The sequence below is a fragment of the Populus alba genome, chromosome 1 (assembly GCF_005239225.2).
Source record: "Populus alba chromosome 1, ASM523922v2, whole genome shotgun sequence".
Lineage (NCBI taxonomy): Eukaryota > Viridiplantae > Streptophyta > Magnoliopsida > Malpighiales > Salicaceae > Populus > Populus alba.
The window spans coordinates 36980857-37005759 of record NC_133284.1 but is presented as its reverse complement, the minus strand read 5'-3'; the positions used below and the strand labels follow the sequence as shown (position 1 = coordinate 37005759).

The window sequence follows — 24903 nt, the reverse complement described above, 5'->3', positions numbered from 1 at the left end:
TAAATATTATTGCTATAGAAAAAAAACATAAATTTGATTTTAAGGGTAAAATGAATTATTATAAATATTATTATTATTATTATTATTATTATTATTATTATTATTATTATTATTATTATTATTATTATTATACTTCAAATTAATAGGTTTTTTTCCTTAATTCATATTAAGATGTTTTTTTATTATTTTTGATGTGATTATACAAAAAATAGATTTTAAAAAAATTAAAAATATTATAACTCAATTTTTTTTTAAAAAATTATTTTATGATATTTCTAATTTTATTTTTTTTCTCTCTTGAAATTTTTTTTTATTTTCTCTTATTGATTTTTTTTCATGTTGTAAAAGAAAAATAAATTAATTGTGACTTTTTTAATATTATATAAAAGTAGGGTGATGATAATTTTTATTTTTTTTTCTTTACTTCAAATTAATATTTTTCCCTTTGATTCATATTAAGATATTTTGTATTATTTTGATGTGGTTATATAAAAAATATATTTTAAAAAATAAAAAAATATTATCACAATATATTTTTTAAAAAGTATTTTAAGATATTTTCAATTTTATTTTTTTTCCTCTTCAAATTTTTTTTCTTTTCTCTTATTGATTTTTTTCATACCATAAAGAGAAAATAAATTAATGTGACTTTTTTTTATATATTATACAAAAGTTGGGGTGATGATAATTTTTTTTCCATTTGAGGTTGGGTTTAAATATTTTTCAAAAAAGTTTTGAAAAAAAAATTGAAATTTTGTTATTGTTTTCTTTACTTCAAATTAATATTTTTGATTTTTTTTATTTTTTAAATTTTTTTTTAAATATATTGAGATTGGATCTGGCTGCGCAACACACCCAAGGAAAATATATTAAGTTGGTCCTACTGGTCTGAGTTGAGTTATGCCCCTAGAATGACCCAAAATAGCTTTTTCGGTCAAATTGCTGCCACTAGACCCATCAGTAATTGTTTTTCTTTTCTCTCTCACGTAATTGTTTTCCATATAGTAAAGAAGAAATAAATTGATGAGAGTTTTTTTTTATTATTTAAAAGTTGGGTGATCATTTTTTTTTTTAATTTGAGGTTGTGTTGAATTTTTTTACTAAGACATGTTTGTTTTTTTGTTTCAAAAATTATTTGAAATTTTTTTTTAATTTTTAATTTTTTTTTTTCTCTAATATTGTCATATTAAAGTTGATAGAGCTCTTAATAAATTTTTTATTCACATCATATACTTTATATGTTTGTATTATATAAGAGAATTTTTTAACAATAAAATCTATTAAAAAATAATTTATAAATATTATAATGTAATATTATTTTGGGTAATAGAAGATATTTAAATTTTATAACAGTAGTGGATGAGATTCAAAGTTTTATTAATATTTTATTGTCTTTAAATTTTTTATTCAGTTGTAAATTATATGTATTTTTAAATATATAAATAAATTATGTGTTGGGATCTTGCTCCCAGGAGTACCCATTAGAGTTGGGTCATGTTGGGGGTACGAACTAAAATATCTTTGATCCAGTTGCACAACAGGGCCCTAATAAGTTTGGGGACTCAAAAGCACTAGGTCCAGATCCAAGGCTAATGGGCCAAGTGCTGGGACCCAACTCAGATTTGGGTCTGGCGTTATCTGTACCCAATTCTCTTTGGATCCTACAGGATGATATAAGACTTTTATTATAAGTAAAAAGTATTAATATAAAAAAATATTATTATTTATGTTATAAATATTAATATTATTAATATAATAATGAATAAAAAATTAAAATATTATTTTTTTGTATTATAAATATTATTATTATATTATTATTATTATTATATTTCTCTTGAGTCCAGCGTCATGACTCAAGGTTCTTGGGTCTTAGGTTTTTTTTTTATGTTATAAATATTATTATTTTGTTATATATTATTAAAAGTAATTATATTAAAAATATTATTATTTGTGTTATAAATAATATTTTTTTTATTATAATTAATAGTATTAATATTAAAAATAGTATCATTTTTGTTATAAATATTATAAGAACTTAGGTTAGGTGAGTCTAATATTATTATTATTATTATTAATTATTATATTATTATTATAATATTGTTAAATTTGTAAAAAAAAAAAATAGTATTACCATAAAAAAAACATATAATTGATTTGAAGGGTAAAATCAATTATTATTATTATTATTATTATTAACTTTGATTAGGTATCCCCTTCCAAACCCAAGAAACTTGGGGTAAGAAAGGAGCGCCTTACCGAAGGTGCTTGGGTGTGGCTAGAGCATAGACCTCAAATCCCTTGGGTTTTGCAACCTTCCATACCCAAGATTATTGGTCTTCATCAGGATCCAATTTCTTAGGTCCTGCATCTGCACCCAAGGCTAATGAGTTCGTGGTCAGGATCCAAGTCTAATGGGTCTTATGTCATGACCTAATGCTCTTAGGTCCTTGCATCAAAATCCAAAGCTAATAAGTCATGCGTCAAAACCCAATTCTCCCTGGTCCTGCGTCAGGTGCCATTTTTGTTGGGTCCATTGTCAGGACTCAAGACTAATGGATCCTGCATCAAGACCCAAGGCTAATGGATCCTGTGTCAGGACCCAAAGTTCTTAGGTCTTATGTTTCTAAATATAATTATTTGTATTATAAATATTATTATAATTAAAAATATTATTATCAAAAATATTATTATTTGTGTTATAAATATTATTATTTTTATTATAATTAAAAGTATTAATATTAAAAGTAGTATTATTTTTGTTATAAATATTATTGTTGTTGTTGTTGATATAATTAATAAATTAAAAAAATTATCAATATTAAAAAACAACCATATATTTGATTTTTGAAGTGTAAAATTAAAATTTATTATTATTATTATAATTATTATCATTAATAAATTTTAAAAAATTATTATTATTATCGGAAAAAACTATAATTTTTTTTAAAAAATTAAAAAAACTAAAAATTTTGAATGACAAGTTAAATATTATTATTATTATAAGTATTGTTGTTGGGTTTAGCATTATAACCAGATTTTAACATTTTTGAAATCTAATCAAACTCATCACTTTTAGATATTAGATTTTTATAATATTTTTTTATTAAAATAAAAAACATAGCGGAGCACCTAACTACTACCAACTAAAACTAAATATCTGTAACTGTAGCCCGCAGGCGACACATCACAAAGATGTATTTTTCACTTGTAAAGTTCTCATGGCTGAAACCACCGGATGGAGACATGAGAAGAATTAGGTGTGTCTGGCGGTGGCCTACCTAATAAAGCATATATATATATATATATATATATATATAGAGAGAGAGAGAGAGAGAGAGAGACAACATATTCATTCTTTGATGAGAATCATTAATCCATCCACTTGTTATGATCATTGATGCTTTTTCTTTGATTTTTTCCGGTTTAGTTCTAGTGGTTTCACATCTTTCCACCTTTTCCATTTGGATTTTCTATGACAACTGGAGCTCTCATGGCCCATGTATTTCTAAATCTAAATACTGCCACCCTTTAATTATGCCTATCTAGTTGCAATACGTCTCTTAACTTTGGAATATCTTTTCTCTTTATCAAATGTAATCATGCAACGGTGTTTTAGTACTGTTTATGGAGTTGACCTGGGATTTGATATATATCACAAACTTAGCATGAACAAGGATAACTATTTTGGTAGTAAAAAGAACAGGCATTTTTCTCTTCTTCACAACTGAGTGCTTTCACTTTTCCGGGTTTTACTTTTCCGGGTTTGTGAAATCACTGCAATGGAAGTGGAACTCTCTGGAAGCCATAGCCCCCATGTCCCCATACCTGGCAAACCACCAGATATTGGACATGGTAGCAAGGTATAGTTTAGAGACAGAGTCTTGCGTTCTAAGCCACCTCCACCGTCACGGGAGAAGGTGGATTTCCTGCAAGAGAAATTGGTACGTGTTGAATGTGAAGATGGCAATCGTTTATTACCGAGGGTGTTATTGTTGGATGATAGGGTGTTAATGATCTGTGTTACCCCTGGAGTGATGCGTTGACAGTGAAATTACTTGGAAAAAGTATTGGATTCACACAGATGAATCTTAGGCTAAAACAGTTATGGAGATTATCCATTGGAATTGATCTAATGCATGTTGGGCTCGGTTTCTTCATGGTGAAATTCATGATTGATCGATCGTGCCCTCGTTTTGGATAGAATATCCTTGGATTTGAATGTGGTGTTCTATGATGAAAGCTTTCTTATGCCCTCGGCCTCGGCTTCAGGAACACCAACAAGGGAGAGGGGGGAATTTACAAGGATCTGTATTGAAGTAGACCTTGATAAACCGGTGGATCTTCTCCGGCGACGGGCATTCCTGTGGCCGGTAACGGCAAAATCTCAAGCATCCCAAGTATTAATGTTAATCCTGAAAATCAAGCCCCATAAACTGTACAATTTGAAATGCATGGAGAATGGCTTGTTGTCAAACGGAACAGGAAGGAGCGAAATTAAAGGGTAATAATATCATTCCAAAGCGTAATAAATTTGATATTAGTGATCATATTGAGAATGGGCTGGATATTGATTCTAAGAGTTTGGGCCCACTGGGAGGTGAGGAGTTCAAGTCATCAAGCTTTAATAAGCCATATGAAGGCCCATTTTCCAATGCAGTTGACTCAGACCTAATATTTGATGGGATTAAAAATAAAAGATTGAATCCATAATTAAACAATAGTTAAAAGTTAATTTGAGAATATCATTAGCCTTATAAAACCTAGAATTGAAAAGAATAGCAATTTCCCAAGATTATGTAGTAATTAATTCAATAAAAAAAATTTATGTAACTAGAAAGAAAAAAAATATGTATTTTATTACTTTTTCTAATGAGTGTAAAACTTTAGGGAAATAGTTTAAGAACATTTCATTTTTTCAAATATTAATATATTTCTTTATATAGAACGATTATAGATTGCATCGTACAAATAAAAAAAATAATAGAGCTCTTCTCATCCAAAAGAAAAAAACATAAACAGATTTTCTCATTCTCAAAAAAAAAAAAGTACATAAAATATTTCTGAGCGATGAAAGGTAACAAAACGACCTTAAAAAAATTGATATCGCATCTTTTAGTATTATGAGTGGTAATTAATTTTTTTCCTCAAAATGGATGCCAATGATAATAAAATATTCGGTCTGTTAAAATTAATTCAAAAATTCTATTTTTTTTTTTAATTTTTTCTAAATGTTACTCATACGAAAAATAATAATGTACCCAGTGCTAATTTATTAGCTGTTATTTTTATCTCCAAAATGTTTACATTAATTGGGGAAAAATATTGACATAAGTGGGATTTTATTTAGGAGGATTACATTAATTAGATTTTGTAATAAAAAATTTATCAACATAAAAAAAAAATTGCCAAGGAAAAAAAACCAAGACCCAAGTCTTTTTTATTGGTAATTTAAATAATATAATTAAAAATACAAAAAAAAATAAACTATAAAAAATAACAAACCATAAAAAGAATTTAATCTGAGCGAACCTGTATTATAGAACAACTTAATGCTACAGGGAAAAAAAAAGACAATAAAAAGTTCCAGTTAAATAAGGTTTAAATCACAAACTTTGTGATCATGAATATAAAAATTAGGATAATCACATAAAAAAACACAGGAAAAAAAAATAAATATCAATTCCTAATAAATCAAATGAGAACATGATAATTCTACAACAAAAAAAAAAGGTAAAGCTCAATCTTTAGCAAATAAAATACTGAAGGACAAAAAATTATATATATATATATATATATATATATATATATATATATTTAAAAAATCAAAAAATCTCAATCCTAGCCCACTTAGGTCAAGAAGCAAAAATATTTGACTCAATCATGATACCAGAGTGGACGTGTTCAAAAGAAATTCAATAAAATCTTAAACGCTTAATAACTAAATAATTAGATAGTGACTCCATGATGACCCCCTCAACACTGCTCATATTGTGCACTTACATGTGGCACCCAAGATTAACCCCACAACAATGGCAAAACAAAACCAAGCTAACCCGCAAACTCCACGACTATGGACAAAGAATCGAGATAACTCAATAGAAAGGAAAGGAAAATAAAAGGTAGGAAAATCAATTTCAAATTATTTTAAATATTGAAGAAAGAAATTGAAATAAATAAATTTAAAAAAAGGACATAAAAAAGGTTAACCCACATAAACCTTTAAAGCCGATGACTTTGGTTATAAACTTTAGACTAATCTCATAGAAGACAAACTATAAAAAATAATAAAGCAAAAACTGTAATAAAAAAGGGTTAGAAATAAAAAAAAAAATATTATCTTAAAAAAAACAAAAAACAAGCCAACATAAGTAACCACCAAAATTCAGTCTAATCTCTAAAACTTATAACCCGTAAAACTCTTGAACTGAGTTTAATTAAGAAGCTTAATTCCCTACTAATTTAATTTTGAAGAATAAAATTATGAAAAAAAGTATAAATTCAAAAAACTTGCCAAAGGAAAAAGGATAGAATTAAAAAAGAATGAATATGATATTTGATAGAAAAAAAAATCGTGGATAATGAAATTGCAAAAACAAATAACCTAAAAAATGATCTCAAACAAAGTAAAAAAGCAATCAAAAGAATTGAAATCAAATTTGAAAGATAAAAAAAACGAGTAAAATTGAAAATTTGTTTTGTGAATTAATAGCGTATTGAAAATTAAAAAAATTAATGATAAAAAAAATAAAGATAAATCTGAAAGATTAAAAAAAAAGTTGGTGAAATTGATTTTTTTTTTTAATTTCATAGCTTAATGAAAAAAAAATCATCAAAAGAATATGGACCAAATATGAATGAAAAGGAAACTAAATGTGTTGGTTAGAGATTTTAAAGGAGTTGGCATTCAATCCAAGAAGAAGAAAGAGAAATGAAAAAAAAAAAAAAGAAAAAAGAAATGATCATTTGCACCAAACCCATGGTGTGTTTGAGGTAGGCACTACTCCATCGTGTTAAGGCACCAAAACCTTTCTATCATCTTCTCGAAAGGTGATTGTTCGGTGGTTGGACTATTGTGAATAGAAATGATATGGGGGTCGTTCACAATGGGCCACGCTGTTTAGAATGATATTTATTTGTTTTTAATAATATTTTAATATTTTTCAATTACCAATATGCCTCTAATTAACCTATAAATTTACAACAAAACTAATATAAAACGACAAAAACAAAGGCTCGAAGAGAGTTATTTTGATTTTTTTTCCTTAAGAACATCAAAATAATTACTCTATTTTGAAAATAAATAAAAAGAACAAAATGCCTTAGTAATAGGGATTAGGGATTTTTTTTTAATTTAGGGTTAAATTAGTAGTTTTACGGTGTAATAAAAAATAAAATAACTAATCTAACCCTTAATAATTTATTAAAAACAATTATGTCATGGTAAAAAAAAACAATTTCACTCCCAATATCTAGTTCAAAGATTTTTAGAGTTAGAGGGAATTTTATTATTTTAATATTGTAGTGAATAGTAAAAATATCTTCTTGACTAGCTTCTCTTTCTTTTCTTTTTTTTTTTTTTTTAAATTTTAATGTCCTTAGTTTCCAATCTATATCTATAAGTTTAATTGCTTTTAATATATCTTTATATTTTTAGTTCATTCTCCGTTCTATTACTTTTAGTAAATAATTTTCTACAAACTAACATAAATATTCTCATTTGAGAAACTCAAACCCCCTCCTACTATATTAAAAAAATTCACATGATGTTAAAATTCATATTTGTTTATGGTTTTTTTCCTAAAAAAATCAGGTTAGATTTGAATTTTTTTTTATATAAGATTGTTTTTATGAGTTTACATGAAGATATATATAATAAAATGATAAATTGGAGAATGAACTAAAATATAAGGACACAATAATCTAATTCTCCCTTTATTTATCAATGAGATTAAAGTAGAGAAATACTAGCACACCATTTCTCAATTATTATTTGCGTCATTATGTGTTAAAATATATAGCAGATAAATGACTTGGCTCATAAAGTCAAGTAGGTACAAACATCAAATTGCTAATACTTTTAAAAAGTTGAGGATACCTTTCTAAGATCCACACCAAATTCAGCAGGATGAGATTTGACCACGAAGTCACGAGAGACATTTTAAAGATCAACTTCTAATGTTTTAATATATTTTCGATAGCCATTTAAATAAATATCTCAATGAATTTTTTTTTTAATAATTTCAAGCCAATTTGTCATTAAGGTTGCAGATTTACCCCAAATTATTTTATATTGTTTCTTGTTTTTTTAGTACTTATTGTATTATTTTATTTATTCAGCAGTTGTTTAAGATTATTTAAAAAGGCAAAATATCTTCACTAGCTATTTGCCACGTCAATCAATTAAGCGTTTAGAAAGTTAATTAATTACCTATAAACTAAAGCAATATGTGAAAATACGGTGTGTCACTCAAATGTTCCATGGACAATATTGTTCAAGGAATAGTGTCTCATTTTAATCATTAAATTTTATTTTTTTTTACAATTTTATCCTTGTATATTATGTTCTCAATGTTTGAAATGTGTTTTTCTTTATATACTCTCATGTATGCAAAGTGTTTGAAAAGATTCTAACTTTTAATTACATTGAAGTAAATTTAAGGTTGACATTAAGAAAATTTTTAAAAAAAAAAACAAGGAAAAAAATTATCAGAAAAAGTAGAGCACACTTTTAAAAAAATGAGGTAAACTTTAGATTGTTCTCTAGTATTAATATAAACATATTAGATCAGTTAAATTTAAGATTTTATAATTTAGTTTAATTTTTTTAAAAAAAATTCATCATCTAAGTTTTAAAATATAAAAGAGAAAATCATTAAAAATAAAGACAGATAAAAAAAGATCAGTCGGATATTTTTTGAACTCGAAAAAAACTAATCTTAGTAGTAATAAATTTATCATGCAATAAGGATTTACATGAAGATGGTTATGATTCATGATTTATTTTTTTCCTTTATCATAAATGAATTATTGAATCATGATTTTTTTTTATTGAAATTTACTTTAATATAAGTTTGCATTTAAAAAACAATAGTTTTCATAAAAAAAAATGTTTTGCCAAAAAAAAAAACAATACATGAATAAGGAAAAAGAGTTGATTGACTATATATATATATATATTCCTACTTAATGATTAAAACTTTTTTGTATATTTATTTTAACTCCCTTTAGGTTATATTTTATTCAAAAAAAAATGTTAACTAGAAAAAACTTTTTTTTTCAAATATATATATATATATATATATATATATATGAAAATAAAATTACCTGAATTTTTTTTATTTTTGCAATTTAAGTAGTTGTCTTTCATACACATAACTACTTTAATTGCAAAATAATTAAATAAAAATAGATTCTTGAGAGTTGAGACTACCCCACAAGCAACATAATGTTCGAAAAAAAAAAAACTTTTAAAACCTAAACCTGGTTGATCATACCATTTTTTTATATTTTTATTTTCAGTTCTTCAAATTACATACGAAGGTTTTCTAATTATAAAACTAGCTAGAAGCTTTAGGAGAATTGGATAGGGGCCTCTTTATTTGTTAGAATTATTATTGACGCGAAGCTGCCCGAGTTTGAACACATACCATATACCGTGTCCTACCCACCAAAAAAATGTGAAAAGAGAGACAGATTTTTCTTCCACTAAAAGACAAAAATGAGGGTGACATATGCGTCGACATCTTATTAGATATATTCCACATGATTTATTTTAATTTGCTTCCTTTTTCCTTTTATTTTTCTATCTTTCTTCCTTCTACTTTTTTTTTTAAAAAAAAAATATTCTTATAAATTATAACCGTATAAAGAAAAAAATGAATTGAGTTTAGTGTAGATATTGGAATGTCAACTTTCAACTGTGACTCCAGAAGGTCAACTGCTCAACTTTGGCTGCCTCAGTGACGATTAGTCAAAATTTAATTTTTTTATTTTAAAAATTATCTTGATCTACTCATATCAAAAATAAATTTTAAAAAATAAATATATATATTATTTAATATAATTCTAAAATAAAATATATTTTAAAAAATAATTATTATCATGCGCTCAAACACTTTTTAAATTTTATAATACAAATCCTCAGCTATTTTTATTTTATTGATTTATAAATGATGGTATAGGTTCTCTCTCTACCGTCCTACAATGTGGGATTATCAATCCCAGTTGGAATATACAATAATTTATGGATAATATCAGAAAATTGTGTGTAATATATTCTTATATATATAAGATCAAACTACCGTATGTAGCTAGGAGATGACAAACAATTTAAAGAACCAATGAACATAAAGCTCGAACAAAGAACATATACCAAACCCTTAACTTGGAGAAAGTTCTGAAGGCTTTAATAGAATATCTGCTTTATCTTCAATTTAATAATTTACAAGGATAAAAATCCATCAGTAATTCAGTTAACCAACGAATTTGCTTCCTCTCGAGTCCCTGATTCAATGTGAAGCTCTATTAAATGTACCTTCTTTTACCACATATAAATTCTATGATAAAATAAATAGATGTAAATTAAATAAAAATATATTTAGTTGAAGAAATATAAATATTAAATAAATTTATCTTTAAAATATTTTTTTTATATTTTTAAAACAAAACATGCATATAAAAAAGATATGTCATGTTTGTTTTACCATTGAGTCATGACTTAATTGAGCTACCCTTCTCTTATGTTTCATTTTTTTAAAATATTATCATGTTTTGAGAGAGAGAGAGAGATGAAACACTACACTTAGCATCTCTTTTATACAAAAATAAAAAAATAATATATATATATATATATATATATATATATATATGTTATTTCTCTTGATTTTTTCCATGCTTGTTACTTGATGAATCAAATTTAAAATCTCACTTAATTATCCGAGTGCACCTTGTTCAACAATGAATTTGTTTTGCAGGATAAAGGAAATCATCATATAAGAAAACCAAGTGCACCATCTTTTTCTACAGATTAAATGTAATGATCTTGCAAGCTCATTCACATGGATATAACCTCACTTCTTCGAATCATGACTGTTCTCCAACATTCTTGCTTTGGGAGGTAGATTGTCTAACAACCATTTAAAGGTTCCATATCCTGTGTATATCTTCTTATGTTAGCTACCCAAGTCTACTCTCATGGTATATATATTTTTTTGTATTTTTTTAATAGTAATTTCATATGCCACGCGCGCGTGCATACATCTGTGCGTGTGGGTGTGTGAATTAGTTTTATAGTTTTAAAGGTTCCCTAATCCCTATTTCAAGAATAGATAATAAGACAACCATCCCACAGACGAGAAAAACTGCTAATTCACAAGCCAAAAAGAAATAATACTAATTCAATGTTACTAATGATTGTTAAACATGCAACTGTTGTTTGGTTAAATTAATAGGGTTAGGGCAAGTTGTTAAAAAAAAAATGCCTGGAGATATTTTACTTTGTTGTTATCTCAATAAAATGATTTCACAAATTTATTTTATGAAATTCTTTTTTTTTTTCTTTTTTATTTCACACCCTAATTAATCAACATATATATATATATATATATATATATATATATATATATCCTGTTTATACCTGTTTATATTCTCACATCTTTCTTAGCCTTACTGTATAAGTGGAGATCATCCCTAATGACTAAACTAATTAATAGGACTAATTAATATAAGATAATTACTAGTTGATTTTTTTTATAAAAAAACAATTGATAGTGCATGGAGATATGGTTCGATCTTCTGTAATTAATTAATAAATGAAAAACGATCACATCGTTTTCAGCTTTACAACGACATTTCCCAAATTGTCATTTTTCCCCTTCAAAATCTGGACGATCAACGTGATTAAGACTTTGTCATTACTTTATCACACATAGTGTTCGCTTGATGCTCCTTTTTTCTTATCATCACTATCTGTCTTTACAACTAGTTGGGTGTTTTTTGAGGTAAAAATAATTTGAAAATCATTTTTTTAAAAAAGAAGGAAGATAGCCCAATGTTAAACATGCATAAAAGAGATATTCAAAATAGAAAAATACACAAAAAATTTATCTTATTAAAAAAAAAAAAAGGTAGAAGAGCAGAAAACTCATTTCTAGAGCCAATAAATAACATAGTTTTAAAATTCATCCCAGTCTGTCGGACTAGTTTAGGACTGTAATCAGATCGGGTTAAAAAAAATAAAAAATTTAATGTGATTCAGTTGATTAAATGGGTTAACTCGATGACTTGATTAATCCGATAAAACCTGATCAAAAACCAGATATTAGAGCCAACAAATTACATATAAATTTTATTGTTAGAAAAAGAAAAAAGTAGAAGAGCTGAAAACTCGACCTAGAGCCAACAAATAAAATCAAAGTAAAATTCTATTTCTTGCTTGCAATTAAAAAAAAACCATTCTTTCCTTCTTTTCTTTTTCACACCCTAATTACTAATTCTTATATCAACAAATTAATATGGCATTTTTCTAAAGTTGACAGAAGCATTAGATTCGAAGGGATGGAATGAATTCAAAGCAATGAATCCACCATTAATGGGAATTATTTTTTCCTCAATGTGATGGACAAGACATGGCATGCATGATTCTCTCATGGATCACTGCATATAAAATGCCGGTTTCAGGGTCAAAGCTTCTGTGGCCAGGCCAGAAAGTGTGGCTGCTTGTGATTGATTACTAACCAAACCACCACTTGACAACCACAACATTTATAATATATTAATTAATTAATTAATTAATCAAGTAAGTATTAAGTTAAAACGTGCGGAAAAAACATTTTTCCCGCACCCATTAGCATTTTTTTATTACAATAGAAATCCAAAGTTTCTTTTTTTTACTCATTTTTTAATTTAGTAATTGATTTTTTTAAAATTTAGTTTTGTTGTATTTATCTGAATTTAGAGTTGATAATTTATTTTAATTTCTATTTTATATAATTATCGTAATATTAAAAAAATATCTCATCATCAAGTTAGTATTATAAAAATATTTTAGTATCAAGGTATGATCTATGTTTTAAAAATTTTAGTTAAATAAAAAATAATTTTTAAATAAACTAGATTATTAAACTTTATGGAGTTAGTGACTAAATTTGCAAATTTAATAAGGCAACTCTAGTTGTTCCAGTTTACGGGTTAGTAAAATATTTTTTTAAATTAAACTCAGTTATGTGATCATTTTTTTTTTATCATATAGTTAAGAAAATGGTTTTTAAATTTTTTTTTATTAAATTTTAGAAAGTTCATTGACCTATTGACAAGTTTGGTGAATTTAATTTTTTTAAATTTTTTTTAATTTTATCTTTCAATACGGAGTTAATTGGTAATTAATTAAATTTTATAATTTATTTCATTTTACTTTCTATAAGATTATTATAGTCTTAAAAAAATCTCAATATTAGTTTGACACTTAATTTTGCAATTATTTATTTTTGTTATCATATAGTTAAATAAATAATAATTTAGAAAAAAATATATATTACTTCCAATATAGTTCATTACCCGGTTTGAGGGTTTAATATCTTTGAACTTATTAAATTAAATGATTCATTTTGGATCATTTTTCATATGATTTAATTTAAAACTCGAGCTATATAAAAAGCTGAGTTAACAAGTTTCAAAATCAAACCACTTAATTGAATTTAATGATATTGTAAAAAAAAAAAACCATTATATTTTTAATATATTTTTTAATTTTTTTTAAAAAATAATTTGATCCATAGTGAAGTACAGATAAATATACTAATATATATAAACATGGAATGTTGACAAAATGAATGAATGATATGCTCATCATTAAAAATATGATTAATTTGAGAAAGATGCGGGCCTCTTTAATGGACCGTCTAGGTTCTAATAATTCATACTGAGGTTCCGTGATAGTTCTTGAAGAAGTAAATAATGTGATTATTTTTATTTTTTTTTACTTCTTCCTGATGGTGCTCATCGATAAATGAAAGGATTACATTAATTACTTCTTGATTCTTGGCTTTCCAAGTTCCAATTGTACCTCAAACTTCACTCATATACAAAATCTAAAGAATCATGATCCAACGTGAAAAAGAAAACATATCCATGTCATTTATTTATTTATTTATGAAAATACTTCGTATCTTTAATTTGCCACTATATTTGCAATTTTGTTTTAGTTTTTGATTCTATATTAAGAGCTACAATCTTAATTAAGGCATCCATATCAAAGTGTTATGATATCTATAAAAGAATAAAACTACGAAAAATATATCCATATCATTTTTTTTAATTATGAAAATACTCCATATCCTTAATAATATTTTTATTGTTTTGCAAATATTTGAGAAATCAAAATAGATCTTTTATATATATAAATAAGATAATTTTCCATGTATACTAACGATAGTGAGGTGTAGAGGTAATTATTTTTGATTTGGTTTGATTTTTATAAAAAAAATAACTATACTGATTTTTTTTTTAAAATCTAAACAAGTTCAAGATAAAAACCAGTTCAAACTGGTTTTGCTCGGTTTTAGCTTGGTTTTTTTTCCGGTTTGGCTCGGTTTTTTTTCTGTTTTTTTTGTTTGGGTTTAGTCAGTTTTTTCAAAATTTTAATTGATTTAATCAGTGTTTTTTTTCATGGTTCAGTTTTTTCTATTATTTTTTTTAGTTTTTTTTTTATTTTTCAATTATTTTACTCACTTGAGATGCGATAATAATAAATTTATGATAATATAAGATATTTTTATGAATAAAAAAAAAACACCCACACATAATAATTTCTTCAATGAAGTTCACCCATCCATGCATCCACTGTATCCGTTCGAATCATCTTAGGGACTCCATCTCTTCCTCCTCGAGGCATAAGTCCTCACACATTCAAAGCTATTCCCCATTTCCAAAAAACAAAAAAGTTTTTTTTTTTTTTTTTTTCTTATGATTCTTTCCTCCATTTTCCAGTTACATAAATATCCTTAAATAACCCTACAGAAAACGCCACCGAAAATGGGATGGCACATGGAAATACAAAGAGCCAATCAAAATCCAAATCTACCCATTATTATTTATTAAATATTTAATAGTCATCGATAAAGAAAAAAAAAAAACCACTTCTCATCACTTCGGCACCTCCTCTCCTGATTCATTGATTTCAGAGTTGAAAACCTATTTACGTGGACCCACACCACATACTTTTATTTATTTATTTATTTTTACTCCTATACACTTATTACATGCGTACAAATCCCTCCCCTGCTATACTTCCCTCTGGAGACCTCTCCCTCTCTCTCCCTGATTGCTTTTCTTTCTTTTGAAGCCATATTTCTCTTCGCCTCTCCTTTACAATAACTCCAAAATCCTTCTCTCTCTCTCTCTCTCTCTCTCCCTGAAGGAATTAATAAAGGGATGAAGGTTTTGTTTTAGAGAAGGAGAAAATATGGGTTCTTGTGCATCAGTTCATAACGCTACTGCACCGGAGTCTGCCATGAAACTAGGAGTGTCATTTAGCTCTAAAAAAGACAAGCTTGTGATTCCAAAGTCACCAATCAATGATAATAAACAGTCCACTGCGAACCCTCTAATCAAGACTTTTGGTATGCTTCTTTTCTATGATTTTTCCCGAATCTTTGGTTTATCTCTACCAGTTGTGAACTGGGTTGCTGTATTTTTTTTTTTAGTAACGTCTTGATGATAAAAGTACTGTTTTTTTAAGCTCTTTCTTTTTTTGGTGATAGTGCGATCTGAAATGAGTGGTGGTGGGGCTTGCAGAGTTAGTCTAGATATATGACCATAGACTTTGAAGATGTCAGAAAGTAAAAAAAAGTTTTATGTTTTTTTTTCCTAGCTGTAAGTGTTTGGTGACATCTTCCAAGATTGTGCCTTTTTTTTGTGGTTTTGCTGTTTGTAGTATGCGTAGGATTGTATGTGTGTTTCGTTATATGGTTGAAGATTTTGGTTTATTTATTTAAAGGGAGGTGTATTGAGTTCTCTGTTGCTGTATTGTTTCTGGTGATTTATCTTGATGGGTTTTATTTTCTCATGTAAAAGAAGATAGGTGCTTTGGGACTAATCTAAGATGATCAAAGAAATGAATGAAGCTATGGTTACTATATTGGGTTGCTTAAAAATTGAAGTTTATATGGCTGCAGGGTGTTATGGCCTAATTAAGTTTTTTTTTTTATTATTATTATTAAAATAGAAGTTCCATTCTGTAGAATTTTCAAAATGGAGTGCATTAGCTGGTAGCCTGCAAGAATGGAAATGGTGTGTTTTATGCAAGGATTTATATTATTAGTGATATTTGTTCAGTCTGGAGGATAAAAGCTGAGGTTCTCCATGAGGAGATTTTTTAATTCCTTGTTGGTTATAACAAGAGGAATGGCGGAGTGTACGAGTAAGATTAATTTCCTTGCTTGAATCTGGTAATATATTAATGTTTTAATTATTAGTGTCCTTTGAGGTAAGTTATCCCAGTGAGAAATCATTTTTAGGCAGATGAGTTCTTATCAATAACATATTTAATATATTTGACTTATTTGTGAGTATTGCCATGGCATCTTGAAACTGTGCAGTTTGGTGGGACCATTTTTTATCACTTCATTGAAATCTTTGTGTCGTGTGGAAGATGGTAAAGAATTTTCTGAAAGGTTTGGAGTGTGGATGGATGTCACAATCGGTTCGAGATGTTAGTTTTGTTATAAATGCCACTGCTGATATCTTAAAATCAGATAAAATAATTTTAGGGAAACTGAGGCTGGCAGGGAATTGTACTGGAACTCCAAGAAAGATGTAAATTTGATTTGGTTTCAAGTTCTCTTCAATATATAGTGGTTGTGTTGCTGATTAGTTGAGCTCTCTGTGTTTTGTCTTCCCCAGCTGGAGGCCTGGTAATGTTTTGGTAAAACTGTCTGTCCTATGTTGGTTATTTATGGGTCTACAGGTTCGTCTTCTATGGAATTGTGACATTATTGGATATTAGATAAATAATTGGTTCTGTGGTGGACTACTTTCATAAATTATTGATAAGCATTACAGATCTAAGAATGATACAATTATGTTACTCTAATTTAATTGCAAGTCCCAGTGCCTTGCTGGCAGTTGAAGTTGATGCATGTTCGTTGTACTTCGCAGGTAGTAAAGAAGAAACATTTTTTGATTCTCGAGCCTGGTTAGACTCGGACTGTGAAGATGATTTCTATAGTGTGAATGGAGGTAAGACTTAATTTTCTTTGGGTTTTCTTGAATGTCTTGTAGAGACATTGCGGCCTTATATTGCAATTTGAACTATTCGAGTAGCTTTACTGCTAAGTAGTTGGTTCGTAGGCTCTGTAACTGATTGCAATATTGCATAGATATGAAACACCACCAATCAGGATTTTTAATGTTGTCTCTTGTTAAGTAGGCAATTCTGCTCCACTCTTTCATTTCATTTACTTTGAAACGCTATGAATTCTTGATGGCGTCTATGTTAGATGTGCAGAAATGGTTGCTGGTGTTCAACTCCGTGATTTTTTGTTATTGCAGATTTTACTCCTTCCCGTGGCAATACCCCAGTCCACCATAATTTCTCTGCTGGGATCCCTCAAGCCAACAAAAACCCTTCGGAGGGCAGGCCTCCTGGTTCTGAACTGGAACCATCTCCAACTGGGAAGAAGAGATTATCTGAACTTTTCAAGGATAGGATTAGAGAAGACCGAGATGTAGATGACCTGCAAACTTCAGGCTCAGGCGACCAAAACATTGCCAATGGGAAGACGGAAGTCAAGCAAACCATACTCGACGTCCTTCCGAAATCTGCCAATGCTACCCCCTATCTCTCTGGAACTAATTCTGTCTGTAGTAGTGAAAGGACTGCTAATGGAGATGCCCTAAATGAGAAGGAGAAATCATTTAAATCTAGTCCATGTTGCATCCCGAGCTTGATTTTTTGCCGTAGTTTTAGTGAAAGAAAGAAGAAAAGCCAAGCCATAGCTGTATGATAAAACTTAGTTTCCAGCGTGCCTATTATGTTGTATATGGGGAAAGCCAGTATCTGAAATATCTTGAGGTCACAAGTTTTGTTGTTAAAAAGGAAAAAGGGGCCATAAGCTATAACTGCCCAACTTCAATGCTTAGAGGGCAACTTTGTTTCATCGACCAAGGACATGTATAAAGCAACAGCAGAGATTGTGTATCATCTGAGACTCTTTTACTTTACTCTCAATCAACAATAATATGAAGTTAGTCTTCAAGTTCTTAAGAATCTGATGTATCTCCATAGCGAATCTAGTGGCGGGTAGATATTATCTCTAATTATCTCTAATTATCCTTGCTTTGCCACTGTATCATCTGTCATCTGCATGCTCATTTCCATAAGCAGGTGCACGTTTTGATCGTTCACATTTTCTCCTTTCTCGTATGCTTCTAGGGATGCCCCCATGAAGATTGTCCTGGAGTAAGGGTGTGTTTAGGAGCAGATGGGATCCTTTCTCCCGTCCCATACGCATACGGAAGAGTGAAGTTGCCTGTGCTGTAGAGACTCAGAAGAGTCCGAGAACCAAGATCAAAGGACATGCTTGACCCCATCAATCCAAGCTTTGACTCTCCAAAAATGATCATTTTTTCTTTCACTGTTCAAAAAACGCTGAATTGTCTGGCACAATCAATAAACAATGCATGCATCCATGCATGAACAAGTTCAAAATGTAAACCGCAGGTGACAGGAGACATGCGGAATACACAACATGCTGCTACAAGAGAATAGGTTTTGCTTTCTTTCACGGGGGTTCTTATTTTCTTACAGCGTAATGAGATTTGAAGTGATTTTACTTCGGTCAAAGAGATCGTAAGAATGCAGTGGCCAGGAACGCTCAAGAGTTCTTGATGAAGTCAAAGTTAGGCAAGGGGATGCGATGATTGAGCACGAAAAAGAATGGGATCTTCAGCTATTAGGTAGTGGAAGGCCAGAAATTTCAATCCTGGGAAGGAATACAAGTGAATGATGATTGGTTTGGGATCAAGTTGCAGAAGGATTGATAGCCACCTTGCTGTAATGTGTCTCCTTCGTCGTTTTGGCTCATTATGGTACGCGTACAGATCTCTTTCCATTTGAATGACCGAATTGCCTCAATTCTAACGAGGGCATGTGTTTTTTCTTCCAGTAGTCAAAGGTTTTGGTGTGATTTCCTTACCACTTGTTTAGTGGGTTGTATTTGATTAATATTTTATTATAAAAGATAGATGTAAACAAAATTAATATATTTGATAGGAGAGAGAAGATAAAATTATATTTTTAGATACTTATATGAATTTTTATCTTCTTAAAACAAAAAATAACAACAAGAATAATAATATTTGTGTTTTTCTTTATTTTTTTATTTTAAAAAAGTAATTAAACACTATTAATTCGAACCATTGTTTATACCTAACCTTGATAATTTGATATGTTGAACAAATACGGTTTTGTTGTGACTTGGACCAATGCCATGACTTGTTTCGGATAAGAACGAGCTAAAACAGATGAGAGCAAGTAGTAGATTGACATTTACATTCTCCTTGTTTTTTTGTTTTTTTTGTTTGTTTGTTTTTTTTTTTTTTCTGGATTGCTTAGGACTTGGGATTATTATCGAAACTAGAAGTATGGAAGAATTCTTGATAGTCTAGGATTGGATAGGTGCCACACATTTCGTCTCGAGTTTATTAAATTTTTTAATACTTAAAAAAACGATGTTTATACACTACTAATATATTTTGAAAAGTAAAAAAAAATAATCAACAACTCAAGTCATAGATCTTACTAGATTTAATAAATTTAATTATATGATAAAAAAACAATAACATTAAACGGATCAAATTTTAGAAAAAAAAATAATGATGATTAGAAAAAAAAATTTATTATAAAAAAAAAATTACAAAGCTAAATTTCAAGATAACTCAATGTTAAAGAAAAAATCAACACAAAGACTAATGAAATTCTTGAATCGACTTTATGGTTTTTTGAAACTATATTTTATTTAATAATACAAAAAAAAAAAAACACTTAAAGAACCAATGTTAATAATACCAGGATGTTTTATCAATTCCAAGCATTGTTTTTATAAACAAAAATCTATTATGGTATTAAAAGCAAATCTTAAATGAAACAATTAAACAAAGTCTCATATATGATTAACAAATTATTGATAAATGTGATAAACAAATCTTAAAAATATAACATGTATATTAATTAAATATTCATGAGTTTTTCTTCATATTAGACACATAATAATTAGAAAAATATATTTAAAATTCTCATAAAAACTTATAATATTATTAAACTTAATAAAATTAAATAATAAAAATAAAATATTAATTCATCCTTAAACTCTGAGTGGCTTAAAGCGCCTAGCCTTTAAAATAAAGTATTGGCTTGTGGGATTTTTTTGGACTAATTATAAACTTTTTTTTATTATCAAATTATATGGTAATATAATATTTTCAAATACTCTTAAAAATTAAAGAAAAAAATGGAGCCAATGTATTATTTAATGAATTTTATATTATATGTAATGACGTTTCAATCTCATTAAAAGATAAAAAAAGATAGGGGTACACGTTAGCTTGATAAAAAAAGAATTAACCATAAAAAATATAAAAAAAGAAAAGAAAAAAGAATGAACCGTGAAGAAAAAAAAGAAGGAAAAAAACCTAACCGAACCTGCACCATTGAAGGCAAAGAAAATTCCTACATCTCCTCAATTACGTGGAATTGTGGTTCCTTTACAACAAATATTATTTATAAATAAATCATGAACCTTAAATAAAAAAATCTGAATGGATGCCCTCAACAAGAATCGCATAAGAGCCGTCCAAACCGAGAAAATATGATATTAAAATTTATTAGCATGATACACTACCAGAAAAATTGTCTAATTCCAATAGATTATTAAAGGAATATTTTCCATTGGTAGTTTCAATCATTATACCACCAGAATATTTCAGTTGAAAATTCCCTATTATAATAATAATGAAATTATTTTCATCAATAAATACCAAAATAATAAATAATTAAAAAATAAAAGGATTTTTTTGTTGGTGATCTGTCCCCAAAACTATATGTCATCAGTAATCAACAGAATTACAAGAATATATTTAATCAGTAAATCTAAAAGTAATTTAACCTTTCTAACCCCCCCCCCCTCTCTCTCCAAATAAAAATATCAGCCTCTCCCTTCTATTTTGGCACAAATCTAAGTCCCTTCATTACAAATTTTGGCCGCCCAACATTTTATAGTTTCAACATCTGCAAATAAGATTAGCAGCCTCTTTCTTCTATTTTGGCACAAATCTAAGTCCTTTCATTACAAATTTTGGCCACCCAACATTTTATAGTTTCAACATTGTTGTCTTGATATAATTTTCTCCAAATATTCATTACACCAAATAAACATACCTACTTATTTATGTTTTAAGTTAATGTATTGTTGTTTTTTAGTATTTGTAGTTCAATTTGCTTGTATATTTTATTGTTGTACAATCTTTTCATAGAGATTAAAGTTTGATTTCTATTTTAGAGTTTGTTTGTGATTTGAGCAAATTTAAAGCTAGTTGTAATTTAATGTAATTTATTTTCATTTTATAAATTAGGTGTGTTATAATGAAAGAAATTATGGGTTATTTAATAGGTAACAATAATATCTTGTCAATTTTATTATTAAGATAGAAATCTTAGAGTAATTGATTTTTTTATGTAATTGATAACAATTAAATGATATTAATTTAGATTGAATAAGTTTGAATTGAATAAATGATAGATTATTAGTTGGGTTATCGATTACTAACCATTAATTGGATTTATTTAGTTGATATTTTTATACATCATTACATTTTTTATACAAAAATAATTATTGGTTATTAGATTATGAATTAATTTTTAATTATCAAAGTTAATTTTTTAACTGATTATTGCATTATTAATAAAAATTGTCATCATTAATCCATATAGGTTTTCTAAATAATAAATAATCATTCGTAGATGTATCTAAATTCACATCAGGGGTTGTATAAAAAATATTATTGCTGGAAATTTTATTAATTTTGGACTTTCAAGTTTGAAGAATTTTAGTAAAGATGGAATTAGATGTTCATGTTTGAAGTATATATAAAAAATTCCTTCCAACCAAATGGTATGATGATGCATTCTCTAAAAAAAGAATTCATTGAGAAATACTTATGTTGGTTTGCACACGGAGAACCCTATGTTAAAAAGGATTGTTGGCTCCACATGTACTTCTAACAACATACATAAAGTTATTGATGATAATAATAATTGTTGTAGGTGTATGATGATGGATATAATGAGAATAAATCATGGTTATTTAGGTGAAGGTTCATGTATAGATGAAGAACTAAATGTATATACAAATAGGTTTTTTTATTTTTAAAAAAAATTATGATAAACTATTATAGAATAATTGTATAAATAATAGTTAATTATTAATCATTGCACAAATATTTACCATAAAATCAGATTATGGTATGAAAGAAGTCAATCATGATAGCATTATCAAATAGGCAAAAAGTATTTTACCTAAAGGGAATAAGTTAAAAGAGAACTTCTATATTGCAAAATCTATTATGAAACCCCTTGGTTTAGGATACCAAAAAATTTATATGTGCCTAAATTTTTGCATATTGCACTATGGTGAGAATGTAAATTTAACAGAGTGCAAAACCTATAGATATGATCTGTAACAACTCGGCTTTCCAAGCCCAAAACACAGTAATTTTATATATATATATATATATATATATATATGCATTCAATCCACATGGTGCCGGCAATCAATGGATCTAAATCCTCACATCATCAAAATACAATCCATACAATCAACATTTCATTTCAAAGTGAAACTTACACAAACACGTAATATTAAGGTTGCTTGATTTGAAGTTCATATTAAAAATATATACATAGACATGAGTTTGCAGTCTTATCCTACTAATAGTCATCACAATTTTAAACAAAAGGGATCTAATAAAAGTTATACATTCAGTACATTGATCCCTACAAAATACATTGTGATTTAAAATACATCTACATAATTCCTTGCAAAAGTAGGTTCCCGTGTATCGGGTTTCCTAGACATCTCGTTGGTGTGAAGTCCCTGCAGCAGTACAAACATTTAAGAGAATGCAAATACTTAATAATAATAAGAATGGTAACTAACGGTTTGGCAATTAGGTAAAGCATTAACAATTATAATTTCTTCATGTATTTGCTATAACAACAAGTAGTACATATAGATACACAAGTTTTCGGATGCCATTCGCCAAAACTAGTCATTCATTTGTGTCAGCCATCCATCCGGATTCCATGACGAAAGTTGCGTCGCTGCCGATCCCAAAATCGGCAGCAGAAACTGCATTGCTGCCGATCAAGGAATCGGCAACGAAAACTGTGTCGCTGCCGATCCAGAATCGGCAGCGGAATCTGCGTCGCTGCTGATCCAGAATCGGCAGCGCAATCTGCGTCGCTGCCGATTTCTGTATCGGCAGCGAAAACTGCGTCGCTGCCGATATCTGTATCGGCAGCGAAAACTGGGTCGCTGCCGATTTCTGTATCGGCAGTGAATACAGTGTCGCTGCCGATCCAGAATCGGCAGCAGAAACTGCGTCGCTGCTGATTTCTGTATCGGCAGCGGAGTCCCTCTTTTATCCCGGCCATCCATCCGTTTGGATGCCATTAGCCGAAGCTAATCAGTCCTTCATCCCGGCCATCCATTCGGACGCCATTAGCCAAAGCTAATCATTCTTTGTCCCGGCCATCCGTTTGGATGCCATTAGCCGAAGCTAATCAATCTTTCATCCCGGCCATCCATTCGGACGCCATTAGCCAAAGCTAATCATTGTTTGTCCCGGCCATCCGTTTGGATGCCATTAGCCGAAGCTAATCAATCTTTCATCCCGGCCATCCATTCGGACGCCATTAGCCAAAGCTAATCATTCTTTGTCCCGACCATCCGTTTGGATGCCATTAGCCGAAGCTAATCACTCTTTTGTCCCGGTCGTCCATTCGGATGCCATTAGCCGAAGCTAATCAATCTTTAATCAACATTTAAGCGTTCAACAATCTAATATCGGTTCTAACAATATGATAGTACTCAAGTTAAAATATTTCAAGATTCAACGTAAGAAAAAGGAATGTGCAAGTCACCTACCTGCTCCACCTGTGGGTCGTTCCTGTCTTGATGATGGTCCAATCCCGACCGCACCAGCTAAGACATCAATGGTCATAAATCAGCACAGTTGTATTTATTTTATTTTTTAATCATATTCATCATCACACTTATTTCAAGAGTTCATATTCAAGTGTTCCATATTTTACACCATCATATCATGAAATTGTTACTAGCATTTAAATCATTCCTGCCTAGGAGGCTTATCGTAGGAATCGGCAGCGAGAACTGGTTCGGTGCGGGCTGCCCAATTCGGCAGCGAGAACTGGTTCGCTGCAGGCTGCCAGTTCGGCAGCGACAACTGTTTCGCTGCTGGCAGCCCGTTCGGCAGCGAAAACTGCATCGCTGGTGGTGCCACAGTTTCGCTGCACAACGCACAACTCGAAAGCGAATATCAATTCGCTGCAGGAAGTTCAGTTTCGGCAGCGAAATAGAATTTCGCTGCACAACACACAATTCGGCAGCGAATATCAATTCACTGCAGGAGGTTCAGTCGCGGCAGCGAAACAGAATTTCGCTGCACAATACACAAATCGACAGCGAATATCGATTCGCTGCAGGAGGTTCGGTTTCGGCAGCGAAACAGAATTTCGCTGCAGGAGGTTCAGTTGCGGCAGCAAAACAGAATTTCGCTGCGCAACACACAAATCGGCAGCGAATATCGATTCGCTGCAGGAGGTTCAGC

At 29.1% G+C, this 24903-nt stretch overlaps 1 protein-coding gene across 1 annotated transcript; it reads left to right on the top strand.

Annotated features, from left to right (window-relative positions):
• The first annotated feature begins 15263 nt into the window (after positions 1 to 15263).
• Positions 15264 to 18265, top strand: LOC118063449 (uncharacterized protein At3g27210). Its single transcript, XM_035077500.2, has 3 exons — positions 15264 to 15617; positions 17155 to 17235; positions 17548 to 18265. Exons 1-3 carry the CDS (start codon positions 15461 to 15463, stop codon positions 18000 to 18002), a joined length of 693 nt encoding a protein of 230 aa, XP_034933391.1. The 5' UTR covers positions 15264 to 15460; the 3' UTR covers positions 18003 to 18265.
• Positions 18266 to 24903: the final 6638 nt, after the last annotated feature.